At 40.5% G+C, this 18,612-nt stretch overlaps 1 protein-coding gene across 1 annotated transcript in view; it reads left to right on the forward strand.

Annotated features, from left to right (window-relative positions):
• Positions 1-18,612, forward strand: part of uvrag (UV radiation resistance associated gene) — a 101,291-nt gene that overhangs the window by 42,900 nt on the left and 39,779 nt on the right. Inside the window, exon 14 of the mRNA XM_030746425.1 lies at positions 9,495-9,570. Within this exon, the coding sequence (XP_030602285.1) occupies positions 9,495-9,570 (76 nt within the window). The remainder of the gene's footprint in view (positions 1-9,494; positions 9,571-18,612) is intronic.

An 18,612-nucleotide genomic window follows, 5' to 3' on the forward strand; every position in this document is an offset into this window, starting at 1 on the left:
CTTCATTGTATCATTTTTGTTCAATCAGGATGCTCATAATTGAAGAATACTATGTTGACGTAGATCGTGGCAAATGATAACCTGATCATCTAACTTCATCTGGGGCTTTGCCAGGCCCTTTGTGTTAGTCAGGAAGTGCAGAGGAATTGCGATTACAGCAAGGGCTAATGTGATGAAATTATTATTTGTCTGTGTTATGGGCTTGTAACTATGCATCAAATGGGATAAACAAAACAAAACAAAAACCTTTGTGTTATCATAATTGCACACTCGGGACACACACACTCAGGAATGCACCTTACATGCATGCTGACATTCCACACATATAAGGCCTCCCTTCAGTAATAAGTGAGAGAGAGGGGGGGAGTGAGGAGGGAGATTTTGCTATACACAGTGGTGCTGCTAATAACCATGGGTGTAGTATTTGATTGAGTACCATGAAGATAAAAGTCCATAATGTGCCAACACTCATCAGCTCTTCACATTGTGCTTCTTGTTGATATCAGTAGAATATTTCAGTCAGTGATTTTAATTTTTAATTTTGAAATAATATTGAAGTCAATAAATATGTCTCATTTGGATGCTAAACAGATCTCGTCACACGTTTGAATGTTTTGTGTTTTTTTTGTTTTGTTTTTTTTTTGTGCTGAGCTGTCTGTGGTTTTCATGTGGGGAAAGGAAGTAACACAACAGGTGAAAAGGGTCCATATTTTTGCTACACCTGCAAGAAACCAGCCTGTCTTGGTGCACCTTTCAGGCATTCATGTAGCACAGTTTAGATCTGTCTGCAGTTTAATTTGGGATGTAAGAGGTTAGTAATACTCCCGTCCGCTCTTTAATTCTGTTCCCTGAAGTTCGGCTCGCTTTCAGACAACATGAGGACTCAGTGAAGATTTACAGAACACACTTATGCATTAAGGACAGCTGAAATAAAAGCTGTGCTCATGCCTTTTAGTCACAAAACTGACTGCTCGTCACATTTTTGCACTGTAACAAACTGTTAGTAAAGCTGTCAGTAAGCGTGGCAGACAACAATACTGGCTCTTGTTTTTTTTGTTTTGTTTTGTTTTTTCTTCTTCATGCTTGCTTGCAGTGGAGGTACGTGGCTGCAACTGATTTCATTGAACACTGACACTTTCACATCCACATGTCACATAAAAAGACAAACCACTGAGAGGGACATTGTGAGACAACTCGGTGGGTGAATGCATCAAGACAAGAGCTGGAGAGACTCACTGGGAGTCACTTCACACATTTCCAGTTCTACCAAGCAGGTTATTTACACCAGCATTCATCGACAGTCTGTGGCGTGCGTGGCTGTTGCAAAGGCACAACAGTCCAACGTTACTCTTTAGGTGTTCCTGAGTGGGGCCAAATGCTCCAGTAAAACCCACCCCCCCCATACATGTTAATGACTACTGAGGTCCCAGTGGGCTGCAGACATACAACAAAATGATGTGTGGGGAGATGGAAAGCAACCAGCCGGGCTCTAAAAGTTTACAAAAATGGGGTGATTAAAGTGTCGGAAAAGGCCAGCTAGTGGTGATAAGTTAGGTGGTTTGTGATCAGCTTCTCAGAGCGTGGCAAGATTAGCAAAGTCAGCTATAGCAGCACACACATAGAAACCTTGAGTTGGTTTAGTTGCATGCGCTGTTGTTAAATGGTAATTGCACTTACCTGGCTTTTCCCTAACACCTAGTTTTACCCTTTGAGTCTGTTTCAACTTCGTCTTTATAGCTCTCATCAGCCTCTCTCTGCTGCAGCATATTCTAACTAGTGTGAATCCAGATTTTGGTAGGTTAAATACACGGTTGTTACTATCCAGCAGAAAATCCTGCTTGTTAAGCTGTTAAGAGCGATGGCTACAGTAGAGCAAGAACATTTTCCTATTGTCAGTGTTAATTTAAGTGTTATAAGAGCCAGGGCTTCAGTTTGGTGAGAGACGAATCTGAAAATATTTCACCTTCTGTGTTTGGTTAGTGTTATTTTATTCCTTTCCACCTGTGGATTAAAATAATAATAATGGCTGCCTTTATTAGAAAGACCAAAAATATTTTATTATAGGAAAATCTGTCAAGGCCTCTGTTGATGTGAGTTGTTATTCTCCAACACTGGGCACAGGCCAGAGTTTGAATCTGGCCCTGTATTGTGAAAGATGACTGTTTAGCTCGGAGTATCATTTGACCCTTTTGGGATCACTGTCCTCAGGGTAAGAGATGTTCTCAAATCGTTGGACTTTAACATGTTGCACCCACATTTGATCTTGTGTTGAGCACGGTTCCAGTGTTGCTGATTGCAACGGGGAGAAGGAGGGAGATGCGATCCAGATGTCCCACATTTGATTGAGACCAGAACCCAGCCATTAAAAAAAAGCAAGAACTGAGTCATATAGTTGTTCAACCAGCGCACTGGAGAAAATCAGCTTTTTTTTTTTTTTTTTTTATTAAACAAAACAAAAAAAAAAATCTTTAACACTGGTTAGAGAAAAATTGGTGGAAGTGGGATTTACACATCCCTGCTTGTTTCAAACTGAGCTGCTGCCAGTGAGGGCTGAAGACGAGAGGAGCCTGTGAGCACCAAGAAAAGAGGTTATTGTTGCGGCCCTTCAGCGGTTTCATGTCTCTTAACATGGACTGTGTGAAGAGGAGGAGAGGGGGAATTGCCGCCAACTACTCTGCCCGCTTCAAGTTGCACAGCAGTGACAAGAAAAGGCAACGTGAGGTTAAACACCCGGTTTAGAAGGTGACCTACGTTACTGGAAGGCGAGAGTGGAGTGACTTTTTTTATTGTTCCATTTAAGTTGTTTTAGTATCTGTAAATAATAGTTAGGCATTTTTGTGCTTTTTTTTGGGGGGGGGGGGGTTACTGGTGATGTAGAGACCTCAACAACTCAAATATGGTACACGTGGCTTTACAGGGTTAAAGGGTCAGTTCACCTAAATGATACAACAAAACAAAAATGGTTATTTTGGAAATGCAGTTCTTTCATTTTATTTCATTGTTTCTGCGCTGAAGCCCATTCAGTTCAAATCAAATAGAATTATATTTTCAGTAAGTGAGCAACATTTTGCTCATTGACAAGTTTTCATAATTTTACATTACATTATTTCAGTAATGAAATTAGTATTATGTCTAGTATAAAATTTTTCTGTGTTCCACAGTAACAGAGACGAGCACAGAGATAAGCACATGTCTTGGTATTATAGAATAAATGTTATGGTTTCACTGGTGTGATATGCACATGCTCTGTAGTGGTTCAGCTGCATAGTTACTGTATTCTTCAAACAAGAGATGAATGAGGCGATCAACTTGGAAGCCAAAAGAGCTTAAATCAGATTTGAGAATGGCTCATTATTTAGGTACATACGTCAACTACAAAGGCACCCCAGGACCGGACAGAATGTTTACTTGTCTTTTGAGGTTTTCTGTCATATCACTCAAGGACAAAGGCAGGAATGGTATGTTTTTAATGGCTCTGAAGAAGTCAAGGAGGCTCTTCTAGGTTGACAGCTTCGTTGCATAAGCGGCCCTTCATCTTGGTGTCCCGCTGTTGTGAAGTCTATGCAAGCACTTTTTGTTCATTCTTTATTAAAATGTTAACAAAAAGCATCTGTGCTGCATGTGTCATAGTTTTATATACTTGTTCATATGTAGAGGAAAACAATTGCGTGCATGTGTGGCAGTCTTTTTTTTTTTTGCCATACCAAACAGGGCACGTCTGTAGAGATGCTAGTGTTGGTCTGTCTGACAGTCAGTCCACCTCTTTGTGCCTAATGTGGTTCCCATGATACTAGAACTTGATACGATGCCGAGGAGCATATGCAGTACTTGACAATTAAATAAATAAATTGGAAAAAAAATTGAAGAGGCCTTTTTTTTTTCTTTTTTTGAGAACAGTACAAACAATAACATCATTGACACTAATTTTAAGCTGTGTGTAGTGCAGTAACATAACTGTAAAGTGTATGAGAAATATTTTCATAGGTAGAAGAAGCAGCTACCTTCAGCTGCTGCCTTATTCACCAGGGTCACGACAGCAGGTAGCTCCGCATGTTTTTATGCCACATGCTCTTTGTGATGCAACCCCAAAGGGATTTACACTTTTAAGATTCTCTCGCAAAAAAAGGAAAAAGACAACAATATTTTTAGGTTGTGTCGTTTCTGTGCCAATTTAGTGCCTGATCATGGAGTGCATAAAACAAATGGACATAGGCTTGAGCTCAGAAAACTGAAGCCAGTATAAGAATGCCTTAACAGTGCATTCTTTCTGATGGTCAACAGGGGGTGACTCCTGTTCCACATTGCATTCAAGCACAATGTACCCTACTTCTCAGTCGATTTGACCGTAATGAACACTTTCCTTATATGTTTATGGTCTTAATAGGCAGCTTCAAGTCTTCTTTAATACAGCTTGTTCATTCTGACAGTCAGCGATGCAGATTATAGTCTTCCTCAGCACTGATAGAAAAAAAAAATGCTTGAAATGAGTATTTTCTAAAGGGTTTGGAAAAAGTTACTCACAGGCAGGAGAGCTTTATGGGTATCGGCACCAAATGGTGGTGGTGACCTGAATGCTCCTTCTCTTAGGCCACTGCCGGTTAAGGCCATTATGAGTGACGGAGGACTGTGACTAGGACAGCAGTGGCAAATATTTTAGCTCACCTTCAGAATTGTCTAATGTGCTAAAAGTTTCTAAAAAGTTCATCATCATCATGTCATGTAACCATTTGAAGGACACAGTGGGATTGAAGTGATGATCAGTTTTGGCTTGGGTTTTTGGCCTTTAATCTATTTATGGTGCTGCTCAGATGGAGCTTGTTTTCACAAGCAGAGATGGAGAAGACAATGGAAGAAAACAAGGGAAAAGAAAATGAACGTGTGGGAGTTGGGTGCCGGGGTCAGCAGACTCCTGGATATTCTTAAGAGCCGTGATGAAAACCCAGTGTGACAGAGCGAGCAACCACCACATCACTCAGGAGACACTTTAACGGCATTGACCAAGATGGTGAAATGGTTATGCTGGGGTCTTAAGTGCACCAGCGGTCATTAAAATAGCATTCAGTGACAGATGCTCAGTGTAATAATTTCTCAGATATTGGAAATTACAGCTCTCTGTGATTTATATAGTAACCACTGCCATTAGAGCTTTGACAGTTGCAAGGCAGGTGTTTTTTTTTTTTTTTTAAAGCAAGTCCGGATGATTTATGGGCCCCTGGCGTTTGAAATTGCACATTAAAGGCATTGTGAAACTCACAAGCAGCCCACACCACCATTTAAATACAGGTCTGTGAGTGCCGGCCAAGCCTCGGCTCCAGCATGTGAGCCAGATCTGTTGTTTTGCACATTTGGAGTATTAATTAGGATGTCTAAACAGGCAAGCCAACACATGTGGAGACTTCAGCCTGTGTATACATTTCAGCGGGTCGGTCAGTCAGTCAGTCAGTGACTAGGAGCCTTCCCACCGTATTCTCATGAACCGCAGTAAAGCCAAGCTCGACCACCCACCTGCATGGCAGTGTCTTCCTTATGCTCCACCATTTAATCCACTGGACTCAGAAGTGAGAGCAGTCCAGTATACTAGAAAATGCTTAAATATACAGACTTTGTGTAATTTTCACAATAAGCAGCCGCTGACCTTGTGGCCTCGGTTCTCTAATGGGCTGCTTTTAACAAGGTGCCTACAGAGACTATCGCAATTTTGACAGAAAAAACCAGCTCCGATGGACTCAGTGCCCTCCATTTTGGCTTTGTTATTGTTGTAAAAACTCCAGAATGCAATGCTTGTTTTAAACAGGCGGTACATACAAAGCTTTTACTAAAGTCTTTGGGCCACAGTAACCTTACCGTTCCTCTTTGCACAAATAGGCCATAAATGTGTCCGTTTAACCGGAGGCTATAAAAAAACGTCATGTGCTGCTGACACCTGCTAGCAGGCCTCCAGGGTACAGTAGAGGCAGACAGTGTAGACACTGGTGGTGGATCAACCGAAGATGAAAGGACTGTAAGTCAGTCTGCTATTAAAAGATCCCTGTACAGAAATAAAAAGCAGGACGGGGAGTGATTTTTAAAAAGAAATGGACAGGAAGAAAGAGCAATGAACCTTCTTTTGCTTCATCCCATCATTGTAACAGCGTGTTTATTGGTTGTTTCCTTCTTTTAACAAGAGTCCCAGCTTTATATTTTAAGGTTGCCTGTGGATAAAGGGTGTCTAGACCTTGCAGTTAAAAAGCTGGCAGGCTGGGGGCATTCATATAAACACAGGGGACTTTCCTGTGAGATACTGCTTTTGTCTTTTTACAATGTCATGGCTCCACACTTATTAATTACATATTTTCATGTCTACAGCCAGAGCAAGTACTTGCACATTAAATATCCTGTGGCTGAATTGCTCTTTAGAGTCGATGAGAAGGAAAGAAGTGCAGTTTTTTTTTTTTCTTTTTATGAAAGGGGGAAGAAATGTGACAGATTTATGTCTGCCCTCACATCACTGTTATTTCTTTTGAATCCTTTTTTGTCCAGTGCATACAGAGTTGAATATTAGCTAAATGAAAGCAGATTTCATGTTTCAGTAATCAGCCTTTTGAATGGACCCTTAAGTGAGTGGGTGTGTTGATTATGGTGTCTGTCATATTCAGTTTGCTGTGTTAGTCTCATAGACGTGACCCTTCAACAGTGCTGCCACTGAGGGGAGCGGGAGAGGGATGTGCCGGCGGAAGAAACTGCCTGATCAAGGAAAGTGTAGAAATGGGTGGAGGACTGCTGGGAAAGATTTGATTTGATTTGATTTACATGTACAACAAAATTAAACAATAGAACCACATAAATTATGCACAAGGTGCAAGAGGAAAAGCAAGCGGGACCTAATTTCAAATTAAACAAATAGTTTGTAAGTCCAGTGAGTAAGCACCACTAGTGCCACACACACACGGGTCCTCTCCGAGCCTGTGTGGGAATCTCTCTGGTTTGAGTGTGTGTTTGTTTTGGACCATGAATCTTGATGGACAGACTGGGTACTGATTTGCTCAGGATGGTCCTTTAGGGCTGTAATTTATTTCATCCTGTTTAGTGCAGAGGACTGTTTTAGTTTACGTTGCAGGCTGAGTGATTAAAAATGACGTCCGGCCTCCTTTTACTTACTTATGACTCTCCCAGACACGACATTTAGAGTTCTGTTGCAGCAGAGATAATAACAATGGCTGTCGGTCCCCAAGGTCAGAGCTGAGGCACCCAAAGACAGAAAATGAAAAGTGACTTTTTTTATTTTTATATATATATATAGATATAGAGATAGATAGATAGATAAATATAGATATAGAGATATAGATATATATATCTCAGTGATGTCAGTGGCTGGTATTTATGTGATGTGCCACATCACTTCTGCATCAGTTATTTGGTTGTGACGGCCATTATTCTATACAATAATTCCTTTTTTTTTTCTTTTTTTTTAACCCTGGAACAAACAATAACGGCAAATAAGGAAAAAATGAATAAGAATAAATTTTTAATTTAAACATTGTTGTTTATGTTTGCCGTAAATGTCTGTAATTGAGAGTCCTCGAGATCTAAACTTCACGGGTTCCTCATTTGCCTTTTTTTTTTTTTTTTTTCTTTCTTTTTTCAGTTTTTGTGCAGTGTTGCTGACGGACAAACAAACTGGATTAATTAAATGTGCTCTCCAACTGAAACTTACTCTCCTTCAGTGCCTCCTCCCCTCGACTCGATCCTCCCTGCTGCTGCTGTGTAATAATATATTTGCCATTACAGGACGTCCCCGTGAGGAATTCCTGGTGTTTGGTGAACCAGAGTCTCCCCAGTGTGATTTCAGACACAGTGGACAGCAGTCATTAATCACTTCGCTGTGACGGCGCGTGTACGTGTGCTCATGTGTTTGTGTGTGTATGTTGAAGCTAGCGCTGTTTCCCTCTTCATGCATGTTCATCAGCAAACAAATCCTATCTGTTCTTGGGGAAGTGATATTGGGTATGCCAGCGGTGCATGGGGAATGCCTGTTGTGTTTTTCTTCCTCTCTCTGTTAGTTATTTCCTAATGCTGAGATATGACCTCTGGCGTGTCACTTTCTCCGCGGGGCCCTGGCCGCATGACGGTGATATGGAGGTCCGACGAGTGAATGGCTGCTCGGCCCTCTGGCTACAGCGTCACTTTTCCTTTGCCAGACTTTGCAGCAACATCCTGTTAAATTTCATTTTCAAGCTACAATGATCTCCATCTGTTCAAGGTTTACTTCTTCAACTTCCTGGATTTGGAGTGCAATGCGTGAGTGAGGAGGTGTTTACAGTGAGCCCTACAGTCAGAATGCTGTCTGACATTTCCAGACAGCCTCAGATATGATACAAAGCAAACTTTCAGGATGTGGATAAAAGCCAAATAAAAGAAAGAGACCTGTTAAAAACCCCTTAATTCTGTATGTTCATGTTATCTAGAGGAAATGCTGAAACATGGATGTCATAGAAAGCTCTGAAAGCATCAAGACCACAGTTAAATCTGGACTATAAGGATATTGATAGCATGATCTCAGTTAACAGCATATGAATGCTGCATCAACTGTGTAACATCTCCTCTGCATTGGTGGATTTCATGAGCACAAGAGAACACCGAAACGCCTCTAAAGTTCAGTCATTCTTCCTCCCACATATTTAAAAGGAGTGCTTCAGTGTTTGGGTGAGACTGGGATTAGGATCAGGTTCCTCTGAAGGTGAAGAATTTAGAGGAGCTCTTCAGTTAAAGCTATGATATGAACATGGTCCATAAAAATATTCACAGGTTTTGAGTATGTGTGTGTCAGGGTAAATCCCTGCTCAGTCTGTGGAGCTGGTTTCTCATTATCCCATAGCCTCCTCAGTGGGAGATCAGGAGACATAAGCACATAATGACTGAAAGGTGTGAGTCCAGTCTCAACGTGCCTGGTAGCAGGGTGCATGTCGGGTTATTCACCTCACTATCCTGTGCCGACACCCAAGGGTATCTCCCCCATCCTTCATGAGCATTCCCTGTGTGTCCTACCTAAAACATGTGACTGGCACTGATGGGACTTTCCCACCATGCTGAAAAGAGAAGTTGTTCCTGCTCAGAGGCGTATAGACGAGTTGTTTGGACGCCTCCACACGGTTAGATATTTGAGTTTAGCATGGTACAGAGGTGGCATCTGTGGGAAGGGATCATGGACTCAGACTTAGTTTCCTGAGTAATCTGCAAGTATCGCCCAATGTAAACGCTGCTGGTTACATTATCAGACACTTTCAACAATGGGAATCAAATCATTCCCTCTTGCACGGCCAAAGAGGATGAGGGTTTTGTTGACTTTTTCATGTAGCTGGAACTACGGCTTATTGTGATATGTAATGTGGATTTAATGCTATTGAAAATTTAGCTGGCTTGCAGAGGTAGGGTTTTCTTACTGTCAGTAATGGGTCAAGTACAGTAAATCACCTGTTCCTCTTTAAGTTTGTTTCTTTTTCTTCTGTATTTCACAGATTCCCTTTGTACCCCAGAGGAGAGCGGTTTCATTTTGAATATGGTGTCTACTTACTCAACAAGAACATTGCCCAGGTAATACATTAATACACTTTAGCTAAACACATTTATTATAGATAGTAAAGGTTAATTCAAATATTAATAAGTGTTAAATTATTGGGATTTTTGTGGACTAATGTGAAATGAAGTTTCTGTGTCCATGATGAAACAGTAATGGATTGATGAGGCTAGCAACATTTACGCTTGTAAATTAATGCCAGTTTAATTTAAGTATTAATCTGTGATTATGTCCAGTGGAAGCTATGTGATTGATTCAGTTTGTCTGTTTGGAGGGTTATTCAAAGTTATGGATGATTTGCTTGAAAATTTTACCAGATGTGCAATTTGGCTCAACTATTGGAATCAAACTGGATGTAGATCTGGAAATATTTCATAATTATGAGGTAGGGCAAAATTGCTGTCTTATCTTATATATCAAATTGAAATGGAACCCCAATGATTTGCAACCCTCATGAACCCATAATCAATTCGCAATAGAACATAGAAAACATATCAGATGTTTAAAAGGAGGCATTTTACTCTTTCATAAAAAATATTAATGTTATGGCAGCAACAGGTCTCAAAAAAGTTTGGACACAGTAACAGAAAGCTGGAAATGTAAGTGGCACTTTTGACACCTCCACCTGCAGATGTGCATCAGAGAGTCCACTCAAGCCATTTTCCATGCAAAATCTGCTGATGCTCCTCAGGGAAAACCCCCTTTCTTCTCCATAGCAATGCAAAATAACCACAAAGGCTGCTGTAGAAGACCGTCCCCTTCTTGCCGTATGTACAATTGCTTGAGAGTGTGGTTCTAATGCCATCCTAAATAACAGCTTTGAAAACTGTAAACTAATAAGAGCAAGCGTCTAATACACGCCTTGAGTTTCCTTGATGACAGGGTTAAACTTCCAGTTTCCAATTAAGAAACTTAAAAAACTGTTTTTCTGTTTCCTATTCTCTGCGAATTTATGTTTTGATTTTAAAGGGGAAAAAATGAATATAATTTGTTTTACATTATATGGATTTGGAGTATGAAATGCAAAATTAAAAAAACAAAACAAAACATCAGTTCTTTTGTTTTTTAATATGTTATTAAAATGAAAAAACGAATGACCAAAAAGTACATGGACCGTACGCTCCCATCCAGGTGTCTTTTTCAGGGAAGGCCTTGCATATTTCAGCAAGACAATGCTAAACTGCACGCTGCATGTATTATAGCAGCATGGCGTTGTAGTAGAAGAGTCTGGGTGCTGAACTGGCCTCATTGCAGTCCAGACCTTTCATCGAGTGAAACATTTGGCACATGATAAAATGAAAACTACAACAAAGAAGACCCAGGACTGTTGAGCAGCTAGAATCCTCTATCAGCCATAAATGGGACAAGATTCCTCTCCCAAAAGTCTCCTCAGTTCCCAGAAATTTACACACTACTGTTAAAAGAAGAGTGGATGCTGCTCAGTGGTAAACATGGCCCCTTCCCAACCTTTTTATCTTTGTGTAATATTAAAATGTGTTTGATAATCTGAAACATTTAAGTGACATAAATCCAAAAATAACTAAGAAACCAGGAAGGGGCAGATACTTTTTCACTCCACTGTATATACTTAATGTAAGAACAGTGTATTATTGGTTTTGGTCTTCTCATGTGATCTGTTGAACTCTTGACCTCTCTCTGTTTATTGAAGTACACCTAATGTGTTGACCTTAGTTACTCCCTCCAGTTATCCCTGAGTCATTTGGCACTGACTTAACAATTTGCATTCCATTCCCTATTTTCCCTCCTTGTCCAGGCGAGGATGATGGGCCTCTCTACCTCTTAACTGTGCGACTAGCTCTAACAGGTGGCTGACTTCAAACCACTGCGCATTGGGAGGTTTTAATGCTAGACCACAGCAACAGTCTACCATCCTCCCAGCAGCATCCAAGAATAAGAAAATAAGTGAGATAAGCAAACATTTTAAACAGCAAAGAAAATAAGTGCTGTCTGAAACCACTAAATAGAATGACAAAGCAGCCAAACTCACTGGTATGACTGTGTCATGTTGCTAAATGATTTGTGCTGCATGATTTCAAAAGGGAAGCTATTACTCACCATTAATAGCAGAATGCACATTGTTAGGTCAGTGTTCTTTGTCGAGTCATGCCAAACTAATCTCGCACTCATCCAATCACTGCTTGTCAAACTAAGCACTTTCTTGTCAAAGGTGAAATATTAGATGGGCTGAGGTTTATGTTTTTTTCTGGACTTTTCTGTTCTGTAATAACTGTCAAAGCCAACCACATATGCACGTTTGATCACTCGCATATGCATATAGGCGTGCATTCACACCGCTGTGACTCGTAAAACCTGGGAAAAATTTTGCAGTAAAGCTCAAACAATGTGTCTTATATTGCTTATTTATCTCCAAAGTTGAACGCATGCAAGTTAGTGTGCAAGATGTCAGGCAGTCTTATAAAAAGGGGTAATAACCTTTTCTGATGTGCTGTATAGTAAGTGGATTCAAATTTAAATGACACACGTTTGATTTCAAGGGTAGACCATTTGGTGTGCAATCATCTCAGTGTGTATTCCTACTTTTCAGCTGCTTAGCTGCTTAATAATAATTTTTTATCAAAGCCACACATCATGGTCCGAGCTTTCTGTTTCTCCACTCTCAGCTATGTAGTGCCATCAGATGCAGCACAGCCTGCTCACTCCTGCTGAAAGTTTAATTTGCCCACTGATAGAAGGCACATGTAAGTCGCTGGAGGAGAAATATTCCTGATTGAAATCAGCTTATCCATAATGCAAATAATATCAAGTAATATTGCTGAATTTGTTGGTTCAAAATGTGGCAGTGACTCATTGAGAGGTCCTTTCAGGATTTCAAGAGGAAAACATATTCTTTAGACACATTTTTTTTTTTTGTAATCATAAAACTGGCCGTATATACGGCGCTTCAAAGGAATCTGGTCCACTGCAGAGGAAAAATGAGTTCCAGACAGCTGGACATTCTCAGTAGTGTCTATGAAACCAATGCAGAAAGATTCAAATTAAGGTTTGAATCCAGATGGAAACCTTCAGCTGTAACACAGGTGGGCACATGTGCAGAGTGCACGATAACTTTGTGAGAGGAATCTGCGGAATGATGAATTAATAAAAAGACAGAATGCCTGCTATTATTTGAGTGTGTAATGCTTATGTAGCCTTACCTTTGCAGCAGCAGAATTCACTGCAAACTAAATGTAACCCATGGATAGAGGGCGCCTGTTGTGCTGTTGTGTCAACACTTTCTTTCTTTGCTCTTTTGACCTGAAGAAATATGCTTTTAACAGCTCAGAGGAGCATCAGTATTTTTGCAGGATAAAATTTCAGCTTTTGTTCAAAGCACTTTATTATGCATTCCATGTGTGCATCTCCATCCACATTAAGGATGTTCTGGAGTCAAGCTGATAGCTTGACTCCAGAACAGTATGTTTGTGTCACATTAGTAGGTGATGATGATAGAGCGTTGTTGAAAAACCAAACAAGTAGCAAACATGTCACAGTCGATGAAGTGGAACTCCACTAACAGAGCTTCTTCCTCCCAGTTTGGCTGATTTCTGAACTCCGCATTAAGCTGTTCACTTCTCTGAACGGGATCTCAGGTTTCTGGTCTCACATCACAAATTTTTAGTTTGTAGAACTTAGTCCTGGGAAATGCAGCTTAACTCAAATGTAATGTCTCCTTTGAATCGAATTAAGAATCCTTAACTGTCATTGTCAAGCGCTTTATCAAGAGGTTGAAATTAACTTTTTTACTGTTACTGCTGTATGTTTCCTGTCGGGGTTCTTATTGTGGCTTTTATTGATCCTACACTTTCAGCTGCAGTTTTCTCTTGCTAATATTTTCAAACAGACAGCTTTTCTCGTTGCAGCAGAGAGTCATTATTTAGATTGTGGTTTCTACATTTTTTTTGTGTGTGTGTGTCTTTGGAGGCCTCCTTATGTTGAATCAGCCACATTAAGCCCTCATGCACAGCTTGTCCAGTGTCTGGCTTTGCAGTCATCAGACAAGCGGAGGTCTGGTTTCACAGCAGGCCCAGCTGAAGGTCTGATTGGCTGGTTTGGTGACTGACTGGAGTCTGGGTGGGAGGCATTAGCTGTCCATCTATTATTAAATTGCCCTGTGTGACTGTGTTTGAAAGTAATATAGGGAAGCTGGCAAAGGATTTGAGCCATAACATGACGAGGGAAAAGTTTGCTCCTGTTAGGAAGGGAAGGCTACATTGTGCATCTTGGATGTCAGGTGTCAACGGGCTTCCGTGCTGCTTGTTCAGCTTAATTTGTTTGGGAATAAGAAGTTTAAAAAAAAAAAAAAAAGGATGCATGGAATGTTTGGGCTAAGGCCCAGCTATTCTCCCCAATTCCATCTTTTATTTCTTGTGCAATCAGAAAATATTGCAAAATTTGCAACGCCTGAGTGAGTCACAAATGTTTGTTTGGAAACTTTGCCATTTTTGTTAACATGCATATTTTCTTTTATTCCAAGCAGAACCAATTCCAAAACCTCAACAGCATTTGGAGAGGATGTGATTTTTTTTTTTTTTTCTCTCTCTCTACTGGGCTGTTAAACGAATGCTTTTTTTTTTTTTTTTTTTTTTAATATATTTTCGAGTTTCTATATATTTATTATTTGACCACATGCATGTAACTGGGCCTGATGTGCCGATCAACCTGCCTCTCATCTATACACAGAGAAAAAATTAGCCAAGTTAGAGTGGCTGACTGGAGCAGCTTATTGTCTGGATTATGGGCATGTGCTGCATTTACAGACTGCCAGTTTTATCCACCATGCTCTGCTTTTGTGAAACAGGCATGTGGGTCTTATTAGATGACAACTGATGCTACACGAAACAGCCATGCTTTCAGCAGGAAGAGGTCAGCACAACAACTAGTTCTCAGACACAGTACTTGCTATATCATATTTTGTGGGCCTCAGGCACAGGAAACCAAGTATTGGGATTTAAAACACAGTAAATCTGTTGCAGCCCAAGCAGGTCACCTCTGGGTTCACCTTTATTTTCGTCTACAGGAGAAAGTCGTCTGCATTCTCCCACCTGCCAAGTCTCTGGGCAATTTCACACCATGATCTACAGGCAGAGTGCCATACTGGTGGTCTAGGACATACGTCAGAGCGCCTGCTGTCATTAAGAGCGGGAACTGTGGCTCCATAAAACACAGCTATGACTCATGGGGGAGCCTACTGCATTTAGTGGTTAGTGGAGGTGGCAGCAAGCGCAACACGAGCTGGTTGGCTAGAGGTACTCTTGGTGAAACTCCTTTGGAAAGGTTGCTTAAATATTACAGTATACAAGAGTTAGTGTTTACAGTTGGTTGATGGGAATTAAATTGTGTAAATTGAGTGCATTGTGCTTAATTTATATATTGTCACCTGCTGTGAGTTCCGTAGCTCAGTCAAAAAGTGAAATGGTGGATTAAATACTAAATTCACTCTAAAAACGTGCCAAATTCATTTTTAAGGTTGAGGATCATGAGGAAAGGTCCTCTGACAGATTTGGAGTCAGGCTGTTGTGGTTATGTTGAATGATCCACAGGTCACTCAGCCCTTAATAGTAAAATTTATATTTTGCTAATCTCAACCCTCCACAGAGAGCTTGTTGGTTTGGATACAGTACAACAGGGGAAATTGTCCTTTTCCTCCACAGACACCACTGAAACCGAAGTTAGGCAGAAGCCTGACAGATTTGTAAATAAAATGCGAGCAGACAGGAAAGTAGTCTCTGTTTGCCATCTTTAAAAAGAATATGGAAATGTACTGTATGTCTCATCGGCTTTTTGGTGAGGTGTTTGCAAGGAAACTCTTTGACCTCATCTGCTCTTTTGTTCATTGCTGCTTTTCATTCATTTCTGTTAAATTCCCATGCTCTAGTCCAAACTTGACGTAGGTCCTTCCTCCATCTCTTCACGTCTGCGACAGAGCTTTTGACCCAAGTCACAAGAGATAGGACAAAAACTTGGCCATAGCCCTTTGCTGCCATTAGCTCATATGATTGTGTTTCGATAAAAACCATATGACTTAGTCAAAGGCATGCAAAAAGTGAGCATTACACAGCTCCCTTCCACATCATAACTCCCCTTCACCTCAGCCTGAGTTGTCCTGATGGTTAAAATCCCCCAGGGAAAATTATCTCTAGTATTACCTTATTTCCTCCTCCTTTAGTATTGCACTTATTGGAGATGGTACGGGTCAATGACTCGGTTTTGTGAACACAGTTGACTCCCTTTAATGAAATAATGGGTGTGCTGTATTTGCTTATGAACTGTTTTTCCATAGCTGACATTCCTCTAAGCAGTTGTGTGTTTACTCTGTCGGTCCTGTGAATCGGAGGTGGAGGTACACAATGACTGATTGTTTAGTGGTCAAATGTAAATGATCAAAATGTGTTCTTGTTCCCAGTGTTGTGCATGCATAGTGTAAATGCCACATCTTGCAACATCGCCTTCATTTATATTCACATTCTTAAGCAAACAGAACTGAATAAAGTAGCAGTAAAACTATGATGTGTAACCCAGAACCTACTTTGAGTCTTTCGTGTGTAAAAAAGATAATTATTGACAACAGTTCATCATTTAGTTTCCAAGGCATCGCTTACAGAACAAAAATCCTGTATCTGGGCTTATCTGCAGTATTTTTTTTTTTTTTTTCGCCTCTGTGCAGCTCGAATTTCCTTGAATGAGAGTAGAAACTGGATCTTTAGCCTGTTTCTCAGAAGGATCTTTCTGAGAATTTGGAACAGTTTTAGACAAAACTATTCTGTTTCTCCCCCAAAATCTGTTGGTCTTTCTCTCCTTGTGTAGCTAAGACTTTGTGGTTTGTGACTCACTTCTTGGTGCGTTCCAAAGAACATTCTAGAAAAAAAAGATAGAAAAACAGGCGACTACATCTGCACTGTCCCCCCCCCCCGAACAACAGCAATCATTCTTCTGTCCGGCTGCCTCGGTGCAAACCTCATCTCAACAAACAGACTCCTCAATGTTCAGAAATCGTAATGTAGCCCACTGTATGCTGTTTGTTTACCTGAACCCTGGACCACGGCTCCCCAGGCTCCGCCACCATTTTCACTCTGGAGCAGACGGGGCCTGGAAGTAATCAGGCTATTTCAAGTGCCTGCTGCCACTCATTGTCTTCGTCATTCCATAACAGTCACATCCGCTTTCTATTTTAAAGAGATTAATATGATACACCACATAATGGGCAGGTCAGGCACAGGAATACACAGCTCTCAATCAATCATGTGTGCGTCACTTTCATCTTAACAGGAAAGAAGAAATGAGGTACTAGGTGAAGTTCTCTTTTAGGCCAAGCCATAAGCGTGTCTGTTTTTCTCCAGGCCAGTGAAGAATAGTTTGAATCTATATGCTTTGAGCATCATTTCCCCACATGGCCACATGCTGTACAAATGTTGGATGATCATCCCCTTGTATCTAATAGAGGATAAGTTATAGACCCTGAGTCTGACGATATGTTATGCATTTAAAGGCCATTAAGGTGCCACTTTTAACAAGATGTCTTTACTCCACTTCATTATTCTTTGTTTATCACATTTTAAGCAAGAAATTCTTTCTGGCAGCTTAAAAGCAGGTTAAAATGAGAGCGGTATGGATTGTATAAGAGGATTCTTAACAGCCTGTTGTAGAGAAAAGGTTCATTCTGTACAGTTATCTCATTTGGATTGTGTTTTGTATGTGTTGGACAGATACCAAGTGTTTGCAATTTTGCGTGAAATAATGCAGATTATAGTTAAATTATTGTGCATTCATGTTCTGTCAGAATAATCAAGAGAAATGAATCGGAAAGTCTGAAGAAAAAATTTTGTTGATTAATGGCACAAATCTGTGTATTGTAAGTTTTCTTCCTTTTTTTTTTTTTTTTTTTTTGTGCCACCATTTAATATGATTAGGTTGTAATCATTAGTTACCCTGCCAGTAAAATGACTCAGATTAACTAGAACAAAGTTAATTAGTAGTAATCCTGGTAGCAAGTCAGGTAAAGTAATTGCAGACTGGAAACACTCTTCTTAACAAGAAATCCCAACAGTCCAAGGAGCACATGAATGCAGGGTTATAACCAAGTATTAATTTCCCTTTGAATTTCAGTGTATATGTATATGTGCATGCCTTTGCATGTTTACTGTAAACAGGAAGCAGATATAAGGATTGCTGTTACATGTTACCAAACTGAACTGATGTTTTGCCACATGAACTGGGAGCTGCTTGTGGTTTATGTATCTTGGCCCATTCAGGAGATGTGAAATTTGATCAGCTGACTGCTGCAGAACAGGAAGAACAGCTACTGATAAATTACATTTAGATAAGAACATTTTTTTTTCGTTTTTTAAAAAACAATTCTAAAGTAACAGGCTATAGACCGGGGAGGGGAAAAAAGAAAGCTCCCGGTGAATTACTGTTGTGCTTTTTTCTGGAAATCCTTGTTGAAACTATCCATTAACCAAACCCAGGCTTTACCGTACACCTCTCTTTGCCCTTGGGGTTTCGTAGCCTTACTGTGTGGTCCCTGTTTTCCATCACAAACTTCTGTTGTTAGCTACAGCTTGCATCCACTGCCACTTATTGGCCAGAGAGTTGTTGGTGGGACCCTTTTTACAACCAGAAGTAGGAGCACCAGTTTCCATAAACAGATATTTACCATATCCTGCTGTATCAGGGAGCTGGGGTGCTTGACGTTCTCTGCTCGGGTACTGTTTTTGACCAGAGAAGATTGGAATTAATAGATGCTCCAGAGCTGAGCAGAACAATGAAGAAAGCCACCTTTGTAGTCTGTCAGCCTGGCGATTTACTAGCAGGTCTCAGACCACATTTCTAAGTGTATGTCACTGTTCTGTGGTTTCCACTTATGGGCGTGTGTACGTAGTGAGGCTGTCACTGCACTGCGATTATTCCTGAGCTCTAAGCTTTTATGAGAATTCCTCTGGACAGCCACCTATGACTTTATGAAACACTTAAATTCGTCTAATTGAATTTCCACATTTTGTGGTTGCTAGTTCTAGGTTTGTTCTTCACCGCAAAGAGGT

Source organism: Archocentrus centrarchus, chromosome 14 (genome assembly GCF_007364275.1).
Source record: "Archocentrus centrarchus isolate MPI-CPG fArcCen1 chromosome 14, fArcCen1, whole genome shotgun sequence".
Taxonomy (NCBI): domain Eukaryota; kingdom Metazoa; phylum Chordata; class Actinopteri; order Cichliformes; family Cichlidae; genus Archocentrus; species Archocentrus centrarchus.